Consider the following 21240-nt stretch of genomic DNA (forward strand, 5'->3'; position numbering starts at 1 on the left):
AAGTATGTGGGGTGTATTAAGATAATTTTTAAGTGAAAAAACAAATGTGGGGTGTATTAAGTATGTGAGGTTTATTCAACAATTTGTGAGGTGTTAATATAATAAGCCCAAACCAGCAAAAAATGAGCTAAAAACATATCTTGCTTGGTTTGGTACTGAGGTGATTCTAAAAAAAAAACTGGTATAAAAAAAAGCTGGGAGCTGTTTTTGTGTTTGGTAAACATTCAGTTTCAATTTTTTTTCACAGTTTTGGGTGAAAAAAAGCCAAAAACAAGAAGCTGCAAAACCCAGCTTTGAAAAACCAGCTTTTTTTCACATTTGTTTTATATAAAAGTTTACCAAACATTATAATGCTGCTCTTTTTTTTTTTTTTTTTTTTTTTTCAAAAGCACTTTTATAAAAAAATTTACCAAACACTCTGCTGCTTTATTTCACGGCTGTTTATTCTCACAGCACAGTAGAAGTAACTTTTTTTCGAAGCACGTCAATACCTAACCAACCCTTAGTAAGTTTGTTGATTGAAATCAAATAAAGCAGTTTTTAGGACACACCTAAAACACCGACTTTAACTAGGCTTGACATTTTTGTCACAACCTGTTATCCAAATATGAATCGACATTAAAATAATAGGTTTTGGGTTAACATGTTAACGAGTTGGGTCATTATTAAGTCAATCATTAAGTATTTGTTTGGTACTGAAATGCTTTTATAAAAAGTGGGTATAAAAAAAAACTGAGCTCAAAAAATGTTTGGTAAACACTTAAAAACAACATATTTTCACAGTTTTGGGTGGAAAAAAGCTGAAAACGTAAAGCAGCAGAAATGAGCTTATTCTCACATCATTGCAGAAGCAGTTTTTTTTCAAAACACAACAATACCAAACCAGCCGTAAGAATCTATTAACGAGTTGAATTGTTACGGATCATCCATTAAGAACCTAATAAAATATCTTGTTGCCAGACCTAAATACTAAGCATGACAAGTTATTGCATGATTCTTTAACTTGACACAAAACCACGCATCTCGTTAACGAATTGGGCTATTATCCAATCAACTGTTAAAAACTAGTTAAAATAATAAATTTGATAAGACATAACTCATTAAAATAACGACTATAGTTAAAAAAGGATACAAACACCACAAACACGATCCCTTTTTAACAGGTCTAACTCTAACCAACTATAGTTGGCGAGCGACTGATTAGAAGAGAGAGAATCTTCACCTTCACCTCCGAGTGTTAGCGATGGCGTCGGAGCGGAGGATTTCAAAGGTGGTCAGAAACCCAAATCTGATCAGAAAAATTCGGAAACAATCGAGGTCCAAGACGTACCACAAGCGAGGGCTTTGGGCTATCAAGGCCAAGAACGGTGGCGTTTTCCCCCGCCACGACAAGAAGGCCGAGGCCGAGGCCCCGGCTGTCAAGCGCCCCAAGTTTTATCCCGCCGATGATGTTAAGAAGCCTCTCGTCAACAAGCGCAATGCCAAGCCCACAAAGCTCAGGTCTCTCTCTTTCCCTGTTTCTCAATCATCTTTATATCTATAGATTATGTGTATGTCTGTATTTCTTTCTGGCTGGTGATTGACGAGAAGATGTGCTGAATTGGTGTCTTAATGTGTTTGGATTCTGAGAAAAATGTGTGCTCCTGTGTGATTATTGTCTGAATTATGTGACCTTTTATCTATCTAATGGCTGGTTTGGGAAATGTTTTGTAGATAACTGTGAAGGTGTTTTTGGAACTAATTGAGAGTAAAACTAGGGTATCTTAGAAAAGCACTACAATTGCTTTTAAACCTAAAAATATTTCCTCTAAAAGCGTTTGTTGTTTAAAATTTGCTGTCATTTAAAAGCACTTTTCAGACGAGTTCTAATTTGTATATTTTTTTAATGAGTACTTTGTTTTAGGGAATTGTTATTGGCACTCTAAAAATCTCATTCTACACTCCAACTTCCTATATTTGGAAAGAAACATATACTTCTAAGGAGTATAGAATGAGATTTTTGAAGTGCTAATAACACTTGTATAGAATGAGATTTTTGGAATGCTAATAACACTTCCTTTTTCCATCATGTATGTAGTTTTAGGTAGTGGGGTTTATTTTTATTCGAGAAAATACCGAAAAATAGGTCGAAAGTGAGAAATAGGTGGGATTTTGCTAGCACAGATGGGGCATATGGGTGGGTACTATTGCTCTGCATTAAAATTGGCACCTGAAATGTGGAAAATGTTGAGATGTGATGTAGCAATGTGCATGTATTCTGTTTAACATTGTCGTATTGGGGTTCTGTTTATGATTTTCAATATCCATTTCAATCACGAGGATAAAAAATTGGGAACGTTGAAAGTGGAGATATATAGTGTGGAAGTTACAACACGGAGAGTAAAAAATGGATTACTTTTTTTGCGACCTAACATGCACAAACTGCGAGATGGAAATTCTTTTTTTTTTTTTTTAACCTTCATTGTTTACTTTCAATTGGATTGGTTTCTATAGTCTCATAAGTTTTTGAGTTGTGGTAACCTTTCTGTGTGTTCTTCTTTGGATACCTAATAATGTCTAGGTATTTTCTTTCCTTTATATCATGTAGGGCTAGCATTACTCCAGGTACTGTGTTGATCATTCTTGCCGGGAGGTTCATGGGAAAGAGGGTTGTGTTTCTGAAGCAGCTTTCATCTGGCTTGCTGTTGGTCACTGGTGAGTTCTTGTTCTCCTTAAACGTTGTTTCCTCTGTTTCAGTTCTTCATTGTCGAATTGGTCTGGTTGATTTATCAGTCTTATTCTTTTTGTCAGTTGTTCTGCTGGTTGATTTCAGTTTATGAGCTGATGACTTGGTTTAATCTATATTAGTATTAGATACAAATATATTACAAAGGAAAACAGGCTGATGAACGTTTAGTTGTAATTTGATGAAGCGGTGGCCATTTATCATTGAAAATGGTCACTATTTACACCGTGAGATTACAGTGATTAATTTTGTTAGTGTGTTTAAATTCAAGAGAGCCACTTGTCTGTACATGTTGGTGATTGGATTTGTAGTTGTAAGAGTGTTGTTTTCCCTATATATTCTCCGTGCCTTGTGTCCCTGTATTGGAGTGTTTCTGACTGCTGTTGTTTCTTGCTTTTCCAGGACCATTCAAGATTAACGGTGTTCCTCTAAGACGTGTGAACCAGTCTTACGTGATTGGAGCTCAGACTAAGATTGACATCTCTAAGGTTAATGCGGTTAAGTTTGATGACAAGTATTTTGCAAAGGAAGTCCAGAAGAAAAAGAGAAGGGGAGAAGGCGAATTCTTTGAAGCGGAGGAGGTTGGGTCTTTTATCTTTTGTGTATTTTAAGTGTATACTGTGGATGGTCATTCATTTGACAGTCTTTTTGTCGTTGTCTTCTAACTTTGATTTCTTTCTTCAAATTGTAGGACGAGAATGTACTTCCCCAGGAGAAAAAAGATGACCAGAAGGCTGTTGATACACCCTTGATTAGATGCATCAACAGAATTGCCTATATGAAGGAGTATTTAGCTGCAAGGTTTTCTCTCAAGCAAGGCATGAAGCCTCATGAGCTTGTTTTCTAGAGACGAAGCCAAAAAGTATATCCTACAAATGTTCCATTTGTGTTTGAACTCGATTTAGTGGTTGTAATCTTTAAGTTCTATTTGCAATTGACATATAATCAGATTTTGCTTCAGATCATGTGTTCTTCACAGCTCTTTTTTTTTCTCTTTGTTAAGCGATGTTTTGTTTCGCTCTTTCAGGGAAGTGGTTCTCACACGCCCTAAACCCCTAAGCTATGTTTTGTTTCACTTTTTCAGGGAAGTGGTTTCACATTCCCCATTGCACTTTTTTATTTTCGCCTTTGGTTTGAATAAATTGAGAATTGAAGGGTAAAATAAACATGTTTTTTGGTGGTGGTGGTTGGGGGGGGGGGGGGGGGGGCGGGCGGGCGGTGGTGGTTGGTGATGTGGTGGTGTTGTGTCTGTGTCCGTGTCCGTGTCTGTCTGTGTGAAGGGGTGTGAGAAAATCTATTTATAAAGAAACTTTTGTATTGTTTGTTTAGTGTTATAGTCAACTATACATAGTAGGCTAGCATCCAACACATTAGAAAACAGCACCTTCAGCATAATGAAACAGGGCATTTATTCAAACTCAGAGGATGGAAGGATTAGACGAACATGAGCTAGTCACAGTTTGCACAGGACTCGTTCACAAGTAATTTCCTCGGTTCGAGCGGGCAGTCCCTCGGCCGTCCTTCATCTTCATTGGAAGAAGCCTTTGGTTTTGATTTACTACTCCAAAACCAAAACCATAACGATCTGCTGCTGTTGGATTATATCTGGATTTGTTGACTTGAGTTGCGCGAACGCAGCACACATCAACGCAGGTGATGGTAGCAACGGTGCATGCTTCCCGAATTCCTCCAATATCACTTGTATTCAAAATAAATATTACCACTGCAATTATCGTTACTTCTGTTACATCATTGCTCGAGATACAACAATGATCCAAGTTCTTAGCACGCAACTTGCAAGGGGCTCTTAGAGTAAGGAATAGAACTGATACAGATTTTGCTACTTTACAGCACAATTGCTTCTCTTTCCTAACGATAAAAACCTATTTTTCTTGAACGAAATACTTTTTTCATACGACATGCTCTAGCAATAGCAAGAGCATCTCCCCCTTTTCTTCACCCGGAAAAGCTCGATACCTGCTTGAAGAAGTCCTTATTGTCCCTCAAGCTTTCGACAGAAGAAAAAAAAAGGTTGAAGCTTCAAGTTACATTCGGCGAGGTTGAAGTTAGGATTACCGTAATCATGAAGCATGCTCTGGTTGGTTTTTGTGTTATCAAACCACATTGTCACCTGCGTTTTTGCAGGGCAATCGAGTGCAGCGAAACCCGATACTCAAGTTAAGGTGTTGCATCATGCTGATGTCTAAACGAACAGTGCAATGTTACAACAAATGTGCCGCAAATTAGAGATGGTTCTGTGGAGCAAAACTCTTGTATTTTATCCAGTGTGATGAATGGTTGCATCTGGTTTTGTTTTGAAATGTTAGATACGTCATTTGTGGTTCAATGGAAAGAAATAATCACCAATTATAGGAATCAGCCTGCTTTGCATCCACCGACCATGTCTAGCAAAAGTAATGCATTCTAGTTTCATGGAAAAGTTACACATTCTTTTCGCTTTATCATCAACCTCAATTAAGTTTAAATTGATATAAGAAGAAAGCATTGTCTACCATCAATCACAAGTTCAAACACATCAATCATTTAAAACTTTGCCTCAAACATATGTTCATGATTCCCAGACAAATGTACGATGAAAATGTTCCCATAGCGTCTACCAACAACGATATCATGATAAATGGTAGAAAACAATCTCCAAGAAAATCACGTGGTAGAAAACATTATTCCTTGTGTGTGGGGGTGTGTCATTGTAAACCAAGTTGAGCTTACGGAGAATTCAGATTACGGAGGGCAGGTGACCTTGTGATGCAGGGTGACCGGATGTATGTGTCGAACAATGAGGAGTTGGAAAAAGGAGATCATTGACGAGGCACGCATCTCAGCTTATGCTATATGCATCCAGGCTGCACAAAAATGTACTTTACCATTTGACCTTTCTATTAATGGTCTGGGATGAAAAGAGATTGCCGAGTACGTGAGCAAGTGCATAATTTGTTACTAGGTCAAGGCTGAAAGAAAGGAACTTGCTTGGCTGATAATAGACTGGATGTTTATGCACCATAAGGAACGTTTTCATGCAAACGGGGGTTGATAGAATATCAAGTATATGTTTTAGAATAACCTGTTATTTAACCTGAAGAATTATAGGGTAGGAAAGAGAATGAGGTGGCACATAGAAAAAGTGTCAAACCTTGATCCCGACATACATCCATGATCAACGCATGAGTCCATGACAATCGACTGTAAGGGGGTGCCAAATACTGAAATAATATTAACAATATTTACAAATAACCACGGTTCTACAAGATGCTAGACGCTGGTATGGCGGTGAGATGGGGCCTAGTGCCTAAGCAGACTAGGCAGATTTAGATAAACTTATTATATATTATATGAATATAATAAATTTATTTGTTTGGGAATTGTTATTAGCACTCCAAAAATATCATTCTACACTCCAAACTTTCTATATTAGGAAAGAAAAATACACTTGTGAGGAGTGTAGAATGAGATTTTTGGAGTGCCAATAACACTTCCCATTTGTTTTATGTACATAATATGACTTATGATGGCCCAAGAAGAAAAACATAATCCAAATAATTCATATAACATTTATATGTACATAATATGAAGGAAAAAAACATTATCCAAATAATTCATATAACATTTATATACGGAAATTGTTATTGGCACTCCAAAAATCTCATTTTACACTCCAAACTTTCTATAATTAGAAAGAAAAATACACTTATAAGGAGTGTAGAATGAAATTTTTGAAGTGCTAATAATAGTTCACTTATATATATATAGACACACACACACACACACCAAACTTTAAAAATGATAAAAAGCCCACCTAGTTAGTTGGTTCATAATTTAAAACCATTCAATAACTCTTCCCGTGGTTTCATAATTAAAAAAAGAGGTATTCATCAATTCCCCCCTGAACTTGTGACCATTGGCCAATTTCCCCCCTCAACTCTCATAATTAGTCAATTTCCCCCCTTAACTTTAATTTAGCCAATTTCTCCCCTCAACTCTTATAATTTTAAACATGTGTGTAGGAAACTAAATAAGATGTATGTTAATCATGTTCCTATATCTTTATCCTATTACAAATAGATTAAAATTTAGAATTTTACAATTTATCATAGATAGTATTATTAGTCATAATAAATCAGTATGGAGTAATTTTATTTGATTTTTGACCATACAAATTTGATAACGAAAAGGATTGATGTGTAAATTTTTGTATGTGAATACAATTTTCTTTATAAAAGTGAAAGCTAGGTTCAAGTAAATTGTGGAGAATCGAGCTTTAGTGAAAAAATGGCTAGTCTATTCATAATTTTCGACTCCTTATTAAGAATAACCCATTTTATTGAAATAGGTCTGATCCATGAGTTTAGGATTATTATTTCTTTTTGTTATTATTTCTTCTTCTACATGCTTTAAACCCGATTCATAACTTTTTCTTATAATCAACCCATATACTTACTAACTGTATTATGTTTTGTACATTTTACCCTATATTATGCAGGTGAGTTTATGTTAATTTTAGTACTTTGTTGGAAGTTATTAGAAAGATTGAAAATTAAGAAAAGAATAGATGGAAAATTTAAAAAAAAAAAAAAATTAACAGTAGGGTGCAAATTGACTAATTTTGAGAGTTGAGGGAGGAAATTGACTAATTATAAGAGTTGAGGGGGGAAATTGGCCAACGGTCACAAGTTCAGGGGGAAATTGATGAATACCTCTTGAAAAAAATATAAAAAGCCCACGTAGTGGGTGGAGTCCAGACCATCACCACCTTGGAAAGTGTAAAACCCTTCCACCTAGTTCAAATGGCTCTTCGACGACGGAGTATCTGTGAGTGTCCCTTCCAAAATGCATGTTTTATTTTTAGAAATGCATACATGAAAAGCATGATCTTATGAAAGGTTTATAAGTTATCGGATTTACGCTTTATGAAATATCATGCTCTATTGAATTTACGTTACTGAAATATTTATGCATATGATTTATGATATGATGTTTGAGCTATTGAGCTCCGATGAGATATATTTTGGAAAGATTATGTTGATGATTTTTATGTGCTTACTTGGTGGATATTCATTTATATATGCCTTCGGGCCGGCGATGTAGGGCCTTCGGCGAAAGATTTATATATGCCTTTGAGCAGGCGAAGTAGGGCCTTCAAGTGGAAGATCTATATATGCCTTCACGCAATTGTGTTATCACTACTAAGCACACTAGATACGATATATGTTTTATGAAGGTTTTATGGCATGCTAGGGTTTTCGGAAAACCTATTACTTATTAGCTATTTGAGTTTTTCTAAAATTGGGGGTTAGTACATTTGAAGAGTAATTGTTTTAGTATTACTATATATAAACTTGGTCCACTCATGTTTTGTTTTGCGCCCCCTTCAAGACCTAGGAACGAGGCATATGACTTGAGCCACGAGGCATTCCCATATCAGTGAATTTATGTCCTCCTCTCTGCGTAGGACATCTCTTGTAATCACACTTTCTAATATCCCTTCCGCTTGTATTTCGAATTAGTAGTATGCTCTGAACATGTTATACATTATCACTTTTTAATTGTTGGCAGTGGATTATTATATTTTGTTAAGGTTTGTACTTGAATAATATATTGCATAGTTACGCGTGAAATTATTATGCATGTTTTACATGTTCTCGATATATGGATTCATGAAATGGCTTGTGTCATCCTCGGGTGTTGGCTAGCAATTGGCCATCTTGGTGTCCGACGTGTCATCAATCGTCAGTCACGGTCAATAGTAGGGTCAACAACACTACATAACTCGATCTAGAAGATCCAGACATTGAATCGGTAACTTCCTAAGATACTTATTAAGCTTCTAGAACAACATACTAAAATTTCTTTATGATCCGACGGTCGGATCTCCACCAATCACAATTTCAAGTGGTGGTCAACTACCAAACTACTTTAAAACAATAGAATTTTGCTAAATGGAATTGGGCGTCAAAATTTTTTATGAGGGGTACAGAGCCAAAATCTGAAAAAGTAAATGCTAGGGAAATATTCCAGAGAGAATATTCCAAAGAATATTCAGATCCGGTTGGATATGGATCAAACCTCGGGTCGAGTCGAGTCTGGGTTATCAGATTCGAATCCGGGTCGCGGGTTTGATCAATCTTATTGGGTATGCATAATTTGGGCTGTATTGTATGTTCTCTTGTTTAATCTGTTTGGTTGATGTTTGTTTTATTATTATCTTGTTTTTGCTGCTTTTATGCTTGTATGCTGATTATTCTTGAATGTGGTTTTGGTTGTGTTTGCAGAACGTTACTGTGAATGTTGGTTGCATTTGTTGAGGGGATATTGAATGTATTTTGAGATGATGTTATGAATTATTATTTGGTAAGTGGAATGGTGGGGAGGGTGCGAGGGAAGAATCTGGAGCTTGGATGTAGATTTTGGGCAGCTTGTTTATTTTATTTTATTTTATATTTTTGGCTGCCAGTGCTTCCCTTTGTTTGCTGCTTAATTGAGAGGTTGGGTGCTTTTGGTTGAGGAGAGGGTCTTTGGTCAACAGGCAGTGGGATTTTGGGATTTTCTAAACAAACAACCGAAACAGGAGAGAAGAAAACAGTGTCTGGTTGTTTAACGAAAACTGCACACAACAATGACAGTTTTGTTGGGTGCCACCGCAGCTGGTGGTGGCAACGGTGGTTGTTACTTCTTAATACCACTCCAGATTATATTGCTTGTATGGCTGCTCGGAGAAATGGTGTTCATCTATCTCAAAGAGGCTTCGAAACAATGTGTGCCCCAATCTGAACCCAATGGTTCTGGTTACTCCAAGTGCAATTAATTAAATCAAATTCAACAATACTGTGAATGAATTTCGACTGCTAGCTGAGCACCACCCTTGGTCTCTTACATGGGGCAGTGATCCCGAATTTGGGATGGATGCTAGCTGAGCACCACCAGTCTTGTCCCAAGAAACACGAGCACCGCACCATGTAAGAGACCAAGGGAATTTCAACTGCTGTGGTGCCCTTAAATCAAATTAATTAAAATACCAGTGGAGGCCAGAAGCAATTTCGACTGCTGTGGTGCCCTTAATCCTCTAATTGCTATGATTTAAAATGTTAAAATGTTCTAAGATCAAAAGTTCCCTTCTCACAATTATGCAACAAAACTCAAGGCTTTATTTATTTTTTTATAGGCTGAAACTTTACATGCAAGTGGAACTTTTCAAGAAAATGATGGGTAGATATTAGGCTGAGTATCTTAATGGAAATTTTGAACAAACAAGTGATATCGTAGATGAATGTTCTGAAAATTTTATTTTCGAAACTCAGAAGAAAAAATTAACTATATTTGGCAAGACATATTTCATAGTGACATCACACGCTGCATGCGCCTGTTGGTCGTCCGTGGACGACGCGCAACTGCCATCGTCGCCGTCGTTGTTGATGACGATTATTACTCATTGTTCTAAAAATTGACCTAGACAACTCCAGGCGGGCTAGGCGGTTTTTTTTTTATTTATTAATTGTGTGCTTTTTTTTTTTTTTTTGGTTTTATTATGATGGTATACTTATGAAAGTGGTGTGCCTAATTTGCAAATAATGGATTTACTACAAGTTCATCCAATATATATGGAAATGGTGTACCTAATTTGCATTTTATCATTATTTTATTATACATACAAGTATAGTTTTTCTTTTAGGTGTAAACAGGCATTTATTTACAAGATATATAATAAATTTACATAAATCCGCATAGCCGCCTAGGAGCTAGGCCCCTGCCCGCCGTCCAACTAGCACCTAGCGATTTTTAGAACCTTGTTATTACATAAGTATTGATTAAAGTGTTTATTTCTTATTAGTGACATGTCAATTAGTTTGCAAATTTAGTCTACCTAGCATTACCCTCAAATTGTATTTTGTAAACTACATGATGTGGCATGACATGATTGGATTTCTTCTCCAAATCATTAAAGAAAGAAGGGAACTCTAACGAAAAGCTCCCGGTGCTGTTCACTTTAACGAAAAATCACATTTTTACACTAAAAAATCAATCTTGGTACTATTCACTTTACCCTATATTTTGTCCTTATCGTTAAACTCAAAATTTTCAAGCTATTTTCATTAGTTTTCCTAAGAAAGAATCTAATCGTTAGGTGCCGCATCATGTGATCTACAAAATGTGATCTCTATATCATTTTTCCAAAAATAAAAAATAAATAAATGTTTGGTGTTTTGTTCAATGTACTCTTGTAAATGAAGCTTACATGTCTGTCACAGTAAAAGAAAGGGGTTTTTGAACTTTAATCCTTCAAGAAGATTAAAATTTAATAAAAATCTGGTGTTATATTGAATATTGATTTTAGTCCCTTAATGTGTACTTAATTCAAATTCATATTATATTTTTGTTTTTATATTTAATAGATAATTTATTTAATGTTATTACATTAAATTTTAAATTTATTATTATACACATTTTAATTCATTAATTTTGTTGAACTTTCTCTAATTAGTGTACCTAAACGTCCATATCATAATATATTTTACTAAATTAGTGTACCAAAATGTCTGTAGCTAAATATATTGTAGTGAAATAGTGACACATAAGAAAATATGTAAAAACATAAGTGTACTGAAATTTCTGTACCTAACTATATGATATTAAACTAGTGTACCGAAATGTTGGTACCTAAATATATTATACTAAACTAGTGTACCGAAATGTTGGTACCTAAATATATTATACTAAACTAGTGTACCGAAATGTTGGTACCTAAATATATTATACTAAACTAGTGTACTGAAATGTCTGTACCTAAACATATTATACTAACCCAGTGTACCGAAATGTTCAAACCTAAAATATATTGTAATGAATTAGTGGCAGATAAGAAAATATGCAAAAACATAAGTGTACCGAAAAATCTCTACGAAAATATTTTCTTATATAAGATGCTTACCATAATGAGAATTAAAATTTATAATATTCTCATAAAATTTAAATTCATAAAATTATAAATTAAAAAAAAAACATTGAATACATATGGTGGCATTAAATAGATTCTAGGGACTAAAATCAAATTTTAATGTTGAATAAGACATTTTTCTAAATCTCATCTTATTTAGGGATTAAAATCTAATTTTCTATAAAATGAATGTACGGTATGACCATGTCGAAAATAACCCAATAAAGTATAAGAAACAACATGAATGATGATATTCGTATGGGATAGGATCAAGGGACAAATATTTTTGCAAATACTTTTACACTCTTTTTAAGCCTTTTGATTACATGACATCTAATGATTCTTATTTATTCATTAATGATATGGATGCTTATGTGGATTTTAACTAATATTAAAGATCAAATAAAACTGAAAAAAAAAAACATAAAATCTGGAAAATTAAAATTAAAAAAAGGAAGAAACTTAAACTGAAATTGGTTCTCCCATTCCCATTTTGATCAAGACTTGGATTCAAGCTTTGAACCCTAATAAAAAAAATCATTAACTAAAGTTTTTTTTTTTTTTTTTTTTTTTTTGGTTTTTCAGACTTGGATTCAAACTTCATCCTTTATGTATTCGGGCTCTCAACAAATATTTTCTTTGTTCTGTCGGTAATTTTAAAAGAACAAATTGAATGGAAATACACAATATTATAGAGGTGATATTGGTATCACATAACATAAGAGAAAATACATCTTACATCTTTGTGTTTTAAGACGAGAGATTCCATATTCTGTGATTTTTTGAGAAACCCTGTTAGCAGTTCCCAGATGCAGTAATTTTGAAGAACCGAATTCAATTTTCTCAAATTATCAAAAGAAAGCGCACAACAAGGTTTGGAATTAGGTCAAATGAAATAACATGAACAAGGGTAATATATTCAACTTCATGTAATTGCCATACAAGACATGAAGTTGCAAAAGCATATCAGCAAAGGGGGAGAACAGCGAACAACTAGGGTTTCTTTCTTTTTGAATTTTAGTTTTAATTTTCCAAATTTTACATTTTTTTTCCAGTTTTATTTGATCTTTAATATTAGTTAAAATCCACATAAACATTCATGTCATTTAATAAATAAATAAATAAGAACCACTGGATGTCATGTGATCAAAAAGTTTAAAAAAAGTGTAAAAATATTTGTCTCTTGAACTTATCCCTATTCGTATTGAGTATCAATGTCATATTAACAAAGTTATATTCATGTATTGGTTAAAAACTCTAAACCCAAGCCCTACACTCAAAGCTCTAAGCCATTCCAAAGAACACTCTAAAACTCATAACTCAAAATGATCAACCCCATTGTTGACGGACATTCTAAATTTCAAAACTCAAAACGATGAACCAATTTCGAGTTTTGAGATTTAGAATGTCCTCCCTTAAGAAAATAAAAAAAATAAAAAAAATAAAAAAAATTAAAAAAAACTTAACCCCGAGCTCTAGCTCGCACCATCTAAATCCTAAAAGAAATAGGCTTGATGACGTAATCACCTTACTTTGATTTAGTATATAAACCACCTTTCTAGAGCCTCCCATGCAGAAGCCCCAAATTCTCTCGTCTCTTGAAAACAAAACCATGAACCCCCGATCCAGGGCGATATCCAAGGCCAAGGCCAAGGCTAAGGCCAAGTCCAAGTCCAAGTCCCTAGCCGGACCAGGATCCGGATCCGGGCAGGAGAAGATTCCAGGCCAACGGACGAAGCTCGGAGGTGAGATCCGGACTCCTCCCTCTTCTCTTGGTGTGCTTTTTTGCATGTTTGTTGGTTTTAGGGTTTGTGAGGAGGAAGAAGATTTGCAAATTTGTTATGGTTTTAGGGTTTGTGAGGAGGAAGAGATTATCTCTAATTTCGAATTTGCAGCTTATTTAACTCGATGTATATATGATTTTAGGGTTACCGTGCTTGAACTTAATTAGGGTACTTGATGATGCCTAATTTTTCGTCTTCATAAAAATTCCCTGGCTATGCTGAAAATGTGTATTTTGTTTCCTTTCCATGCCTCATTACATAATGCGAACTGAGCATAACTTTCTGTAGGATCTATCAAGTATCGTCCCAAATCTGTTTGATTTGGCCCTCCCGCAGTTACTCTACTTGTGTAGAATTAATTCTCAACAAATTTCATGCATAGGGGACTATCTATTATTCTCAGTTAGCTATTTATACATATAATTCCCTTGAGGATACCAGCCTTCAAACCCACGACGTTGAGGATTTGTGCTTGCACCCTTAAATCACAATGGTAGGAAGAAGGCCGGGAGCTATTTACACACACACACACATGCACGAACCCACAACATTGAGGACTTGTGCTTCCACACTTAACCACAATGGTAGGAAGAAGGCCGTTAGTTATTTACACACGCGCAAACACACACGAACCCACAACATTGAGGACTTGTGCTTGCACACTTAACCACAATGGTAGAAAGAAGGCCGGTAGCAATTTACACACACACACACAGGTGGCAATGACATGCATATGGGAGGCTTTGTTATCTTCCTAACAAATTAACCTAGAGACAGAGTAGGACGTAATTGAGCATGAAGCACTAGTGGTAGGTATTTGATGATTCAATGAGATATCCTCCTAACAAATTAACCCAAACAGAGTAGAACTTAATTGATCATGAATCAGTAGTAATAATTATTTGATGACTCAATGAGATCGAGAATACAAAGTAATTAAGGGCCCGACTCGAATTCAGATGGCTTGCTTACTTAGCTTATATATGCACTGTGCAATTTGTATTATTAATTAATGTATCTCCACATTTCCTTAAATACCCAGATGGCCCTCCCTCTCAACTCAAAAATGAAAAGGCTGTTGAAGAGAATCTGGCTAAACTCCAACTTGACGAGGGGAATACTACTACTCCAAAATCAAAACCAGAAGAGAAGAAAATGAGCAGGGCATTCACAGCTGAGAAACCTTTCAGATTCCAATTCAAACACCCTTGTGAAGTTTGCAATGTGTTTGGCCACTGGAGTGATTTATGCCCCTACCTGAAACGTATACCAGACAATGTAACTGAGGTTGGCAAGGGCTACATAATATTGGATGGCCGTGGGCTGAGGTATGCTGATATGATGTTCTGTCTTCTTTGTGGCAAATTTCGTGACCACGAGGATGAGGACTGCCCGGATTTAAGCAAATTCATTGCAGAAGGCCACCCCCTTCTCAACCTAGTTCCTCGCAGCCCGTAATCTTGCTGATGGCGAGGATGCTGTTGGATTGTCTAGTCTTGGGCTGTTGCTTTCTTCTTTATTTTCTTTGAGTTTCAGCACTCTGTAGTCTGTATATATGTCTTTGAGTAAGCTCACCTGCCCCGTCCGTAGTGACTGATGGCTGGCGGATGGATACTGTACTTGGGTTTGGTTTGCTTGTACTGGTCTTGAAATATTAATACTTGGTTGTTCTTGTTTCTAAGTGGACAGCCCTTTGCTTGTACTGGCCTTGGATGCAAAAGTTATTCAATACACAGCTAACTTGCACATTAATGAAACAAAAACTGTTAGATCCCGTTTGACCAATTGATACAACTGTTTTTTGTTTCATTGTTCGCTAGAGAAAGCCCAGTCTTGGATGCGCGTTACCAAGGTTTGGGCGGCTGGCAGGGGCCTAACGTCTAGACGTCTAACTAGTGCATGAGTGGCAGCCTTGGCCTTTCTTTTTTAATTTTAATTAATTTGTTATATAACATATTTTTGTGTGTATATATATGTATATAAATATCTATTTATACATAACAAAATACATCATTGTATAGGATACATAAATTGCAAAATAGAATAACATATAGATTATAAAATATTAGAACATATGAAACATGAGTGTTCATCCAAGTATTTTACAATTTATTGAAAAAAATAAAATGCAAAATGAAAGTTATTTATTTTCTGCTTAAATAATGCGGTACCTGGTTGGATTGATGCTTTGCTTTGCTATGTTGTTTGATCTCTTATTATTAAAATAAAAAAATTAAAAAATTACTATTATTAAGGAAATGGGAAGAGTTCGAAACTATTACAATATTTAGGAGAATGAAGAGTTTTGAACCTAGGATGAGATGCATGAACAGAAACTCAATACCCTATCCACTAGGATATTGGACAACATGTTATTAGGTAGTACCGTACTACCACATCAACACATGATCATTCCACTCAAAAGTTGACACATGTATAATTGTTATACAGCTGGAATGAAAACTTATTTTAACATGGAAAATGAAATTTAAAAAAAATAATAAAAACTTGAAGAAAAAAAAAATAACCCTAACCACCTTCATCCCTTTCCCAGTGCAGTTCTCCAGAACTCCACCCCTTGCTCTAAGGCTGCCGCCCCTTTTTATTACGTTGTTATAATACTTCTTGAATCTATATTTGTTATCATTTTTGTTTTACTTATTTATGTTCATTCTAATTTTGATTCATAGTTTCACTATCGTTGTTTCCATTGCTTGCTTAGACTTTTTCGATGATGAAAATTTGTGATGGCTCGTAGAATTATTAATTATTATTATAAAAATATTATTATTTGACTGAATCAACTTGTTAAAGGTATGTAAATTCCTTTCTTTCAAATTCTTTCAAAACAGATTGAATTATCCAATTCACTTTGTTATTGAGGAGTCTGTTTTTGTGAAAAATTGTGATAATGAATTCCTAGACCTTTTTTAAATGGAAGAAAATGAATTTGGCGAATTTTTTTACTTCTCATGATTTTTTAATTCAGTTACTTTTTCAGCTTCTAGTAAATTGTCTGAAACGACTGTTGATTCTGCTACCACTGGTACAATCTTGTGTACAATTGTTTTGCCTAAAGGTGTTTTAATGTCTTTTGATGCAACGATTACTAATCTGGACTCCACAAAGAGTAATTTTCTATTATTCTTTTTTTTTATTATTTGTTTATTTTGCAACAATTTACGTTTATTTCACTTATTTGTTTCTTTCTTTTTTTTTTTTAGTTTCGTATCCTAAAAAAAAGCTTTGGAAAATACATGAAAATCCTCCCATCTACAACTCCTAGTGCCATTATAACCGGGGTGGTGTTGCCTTTATGGGATACTTAAAACTTGAAGCAGACAATCAACTTGCAGTGTTACATATGCTCCGTTGAACGAGAGGTATCATATTTTTTATTTTTTATTGGCTAGTGTTATTTTTGTCTCTGATTTTTTGTTTCTATTGATTTTTTTATTAATTTTTGTTTTGTGTGTTGGTTATTTGTAGGTTCCAAAAGCTTATGTTATAAGTAGATTTTGTGACATTGTACACATTAAAAATTGTAAGGATGACGGCTGCAGATGTTCAGTGATAGATATTAACGGCTGGTCTAAAGAATTAAACTATGGCGTCTACTGTATGAGAAGTGGAGCTAAATATGCATCCAAGTCATTGAAGTATTCATTCAAAGGGAATTTTGAACGTATAGGCAAAACTAATGAATGTAACGTAGAGCTGTTAAACATTAACAAAAATGTTAAATTTGGAGAAGCTGATGATGTGATGCTGCTTGTAATGTTAGTTTCCTCTTTCAGAATTGTCTCTTGCGGGGCTCTGTATTTGGGTATGTGACTACCACATATTTTGTTATAAATTTGTTTTTGTTGAATTTTTTTAAATTTATTTTGTTTATTGTTCTGATATATTTTGTTTATGTATTTTAGCTTCAAGGATTCCTTGCGTGGGTGAAAGAGATTTAGATATTCATGATTTTCTGCCTTGTTTGAAACTGGTAGTTGGCTTCTCTTACTCTGTTGCCGACTATCCCCTGTTTATGGTTGTGCTCAGGTAGCTTTTCAGGGTTGGAGGTGGCGTCTGGTGAGGTATTACTCGGCGGCGGTGGACTGGGATTCGCTTGGATGGACTAGGATTTGCTTGGATGGACTAGAAAGCCGATGGTGTAGAAGGCAGTGGAAGCTTCTTGGTTTCTTGGTTGTTGTGTACGTCTTTGGGCCTTACTGTTTTCGTGGGCTCCTTTTCTGTTTGTATTTAGTCTCGGCCCCTTGTTTTGTTTGTTAGTAGGTGTTTCTTAGATCTTGTTTTGCTTGTAAATTTGTGGTGGTTGTCTAATAAATTCTCCTTTTGACCAAAAAAAAAAAAAAAAAAGGAGCAAACATGCAAGACATATAATGTAGAATCCTAGAATTTGATGAACACCTTCATAAATGTAATAGCAATTTTAACAACTTTCCATCAAAACTTTCTTCCAAATTGATTCTTGACCTGTGAATGCTAAGGCAGGTTAATCCCCTGAAGAACCATTCAATCTATTTCTTTCTGCATCTCTCCCAATCCCACCAAACAAATGAATCTGCCAAAAAGTGTCATATCCCATACAGTTATTAACTTTCCATTGCCACGATAAACATATAAAATGTGTACTTTCTTCATTTCTTAATTTACTTTTCATCCTCGTATTTCTCTTTTGGTTTTACTGTCAAACTCATTGAGTTTGAGTCGCTAAACCTACCCAGACTCAGTCCACATTACAGCTGGATGTAACAACGTTTTGCTAGTAGTTCCAGGGGACTCGTCGTTGAATCTTTAACCCTTGGTCTCTTACATGGGGCAGTGATCCTTGTTTGGGATGGATGCTAACTGTGCACCCCCAGTCATTGTTCCAAGCAATTTCGACATGCTGTGGTGCCTTCAAACCTGAAAGAGGACTGCAATAATCATAAAATTACAAGTGCAGATATTCCTCCTTAATTTCTTACAGTCATTTAGTTTTAAGCTATCTAGATCTTCACACCAATTTATCCTTATATACTCAACAATATATCCATATTGCCAAAGCAAGCAACCAATCGAGTCACAAAACGGTAATCTCATTAGTAACAGGTTTTAATAAATCACATCTTCTTCAGTGGGGACCAACTCTTGAGGACAATTTATTTAATAAGTTAGTAAGTCCCATCCAAATTTCAACCACTGCTGAATCAATATTTAACAAGTTTACATTATGTTGGGAGCCAATCATTCCCTGTCCTCTAATTGCTATGATTTAGACCTGTTAAAATATTCTAAGATCAAAAGTTCTGTTCTTCCAAGTTCTGCAAACAAAACTGAAGGCTTTATGTATATTTTAAGATAATGCTGGGCAGATATTAGGCTTAGTAATCTGTAACGGAAAGTTTGAATAAACAAGGGATATCGTAGGTCGGTAGGTGAACGTTCTGAAAATTTAGTTTCGAAACTGGAATTGAAGAAAAAAGTATCTATATTTGGCAAGACATAATTCACCCATGGACGTGCAGCCATCGTCCCCGCTGTTGTTGATGACTAAATTATTATTTAAATGTTGATTAACATGCATATTTTTTATTGGCAACACATCATTTAATTTGCAAATTTAGTTTACCTAACATTACTCTCAAACTATATTTCGTAGACCCCATGACGTGGTGAGAGATGACTGGATTTCTTCTTTAATTCACTAAGGAAAAATCTAACTATCAACCATCGCATCAAGCGGTCTACAAAATATGATCTCCATAGCATTTTTTTAAATAAAAATAAAATTTTAAATGGTTGGTGTTTCGTTCGATGTACTCTTGTAAATGAAGCTCACATGTTTGTCACAGCTGTAAAATAGATGTACGTTACGACGGTGTCGAAAATAACCCAATACAGACGAAAAAACGTGAACGGTGAAATTAGTACTGAGTATCAACATCGTTTTAACAATGTTATATTCATGTATCGGTTACAAACTCTAAACCCAAGTCCTGCACTCTAAGCTCTAAACTCCTCTTAAGAACATTTCTACAACTTAAAACTCAAAATCATCAACCCTATATTGTTCTAAATCTCAAAATTAAAACCTTACCTCCTTAAAATTAACCTCGAGCTCTAACTCACCTTGTAAATCCAAAAAGAAATGAGCTTGATGACGTAAGAATAAATAGTGATAAAATAAGGTTGTTGAATGTTTGGTAATTTTTTTTCGTTAAGAGACCTTTTTTTTTTTTTTTTTTTAATAGAAGTGCTCTTAACACACAAAAAATAAATAAATGAATAAACCAATGTTTGAATGTTTGGTAAATTTTCGTATAAATTGTTGTGAGTATGTTAAATGACTAAAAAAGATATGGTATTTAATGTGATATAATTATTGTGAAAGATAATAATGTAAAGGCAAACATTGTAATTTTGTACAATATGTGAAGGTATACTTGTCATTTGAAATTTTCATTAAAGGAGCACTACTACTGTTGACACACTCCGACCGGAATCAAGGCGTGCTGGCCGTCACGTGAGGGTGACGTAACCATGTGCACAGTGCGGAAGCAAAAGATAATAATAAAAGTACGAATAAATAAAAACCAAACTACTAAAAATCTAGTTAAGGTAACACACTAATGCGAGACTAAGTGTGATAAACATAATCAAAGCACACAAAGCCTAAATGCAGTCCAGAAGAACGAATACTAATTGCACAACACCCAAAGGTGATCCTACATTTGTGATGTTCTGTCAGAACCGTCATTAAGTCCTCGTGAACCACCAAAGTTGCTTCTAACTAGAACCTGGAGGGGCGCAAAACAGAAAGTGTGAGTGGGCAAAAACAAAGCTTTTCAAAATCATTTCATTATCAAAAGTTCTAATCCCTCGCCGTAAAACTTGTATAGTTTCTCAAAAAATAGAATATACACATATATCGAAAACATGTTGAAAAGTATGTCATGTCGAATGCCTCCACTTAAACTGTAAGTAACCCAGGTAATGTCAATCAATGTAAGTAACATATCAGCTGGAGTCACCTAACGTGACATGTATGGCTGAATTTAGAGCTCAAATCCCCAACTCACCAACTATACCTGCACACGAGTCAGAACCACCTAAAGTGGTTTGTACGACAGGACTGGATGTAAATAAATACGCTCAAGTGCTACGATCACGTGAAGACTGGGCGAATAATCGCGGATCACCTATGAGTCGGAACCACCTATAATGGTATGTACGACAGGACTGTGCATCTAACTTGGATCCAAGATGAGCGTGTGGTGCGGGAGGTGAACATCACGTGAAGGACTGTGCCCTACTCTGGGAGGGAGCACTAACACCGGGGGTGCAGGTTATGAGCTCTCTATGCATCTCACATAACCACTAATTCACAATCATAAACCATAAACTTACCTGGCACTTACCTGTGCGTCCACAGCACTAAACATACATATATGCAACTACTAATGCATAAATAAATAGGCAAACGCTATGCATGGCATTTAAAACATATAAACATTCAATTTCATTTTCTGGGAAAAACCACAAGTATATAGGTATATACGGAAAACCAAAAGCCCACTCACTGATATGTGGAAGGGTCGTAACCCCCTTGCCTCAAGTGACTGCGCTCATCCTCAGGATGGGTCTCACCTATATGCGAAACAACTATAAAAACGTCAATTTAAAGCACATAACCAAAACTAGGTAATAACTTCTCATACAATGCTCAAATGGGGTGTGTGAATATACCAATGTGAGTTATTCTGTCTTCTTTGTGGCAAGATTCGTGACCA

The 21240-nt window shown here is 35.3% G+C and overlaps 2 protein-coding genes across 2 annotated transcripts; both read left to right on the forward strand.

The window, feature by feature from the left end:
* The first annotated feature begins 1144 nt into the window (after positions 1-1144).
* On the forward strand, positions 1145-3685 carry LOC103945495 (60S ribosomal protein L6-3-like). The gene is made up of 4 exons (XM_009356064.3): positions 1145-1500; positions 2588-2694; positions 3128-3306; positions 3417-3685. The coding sequence occupies exons 1-4, from the start codon at positions 1244-1246 to the stop codon at positions 3570-3572; spliced, it is 699 nt and encodes a 232-aa protein (XP_009354339.2). The 5' UTR covers positions 1145-1243; the 3' UTR covers positions 3573-3685.
* Positions 3686-12856: 9171 nt separating this feature from the next.
* On the forward strand, positions 12857-15154 carry LOC103945497. Its single transcript, XM_009356068.3, has 2 exons — positions 12857-13417; positions 14499-15154. Exons 1-2 carry the CDS (start codon positions 13243-13245, stop codon positions 14912-14914), a joined length of 591 nt encoding a protein of 196 aa, XP_009354343.2. The 5' UTR covers positions 12857-13242; the 3' UTR covers positions 14915-15154.
* Positions 15155-21240: the final 6086 nt, after the last annotated feature.

This window comes from the organism of the source record quoted next, unplaced genomic scaffold (assembly GCF_019419815.1).
Source record: "Pyrus x bretschneideri cultivar Hongxiangsu unplaced genomic scaffold, Pyrus_bretschneideri_v1 Contig52, whole genome shotgun sequence".
Taxonomy (NCBI): Eukaryota; Viridiplantae; Streptophyta; class Magnoliopsida; order Rosales; family Rosaceae; genus Pyrus; species Pyrus x bretschneideri.

Coding starts and splice junctions, on each gene's coding strand:
- LOC103945495 (XM_009356064.3), top strand. CDS start 1,244: ATGGCGTCGGAGCGGAGGATTTCAAAGGTGGTCAGAAACCCAAATCTG. Junction 2,695..3,127: donor TGGCTTGCTGTTGGTCACTG/GTGAGTTCTTGT, acceptor TTGCTTTTCCAG/GACCATTCAAGATTAACGGT. Junction 3,307..3,416: donor AATTCTTTGAAGCGGAGGAG/GTTGGGTCTTTT, acceptor TTCAAATTGTAG/GACGAGAATGTACTTCCCCA.
- LOC103945497 (XM_009356068.3), top strand. CDS start 13,243: ATGCAGAAGCCCCAAATTCTCTCGTCTCTTGAAAACAAAACCATGAAC. Junction 13,418..14,498: donor CCAACGGACGAAGCTCGGAG/GTGAGATCCGGA, acceptor TTAAATACCCAG/ATGGCCCTCCCTCTCAACTC.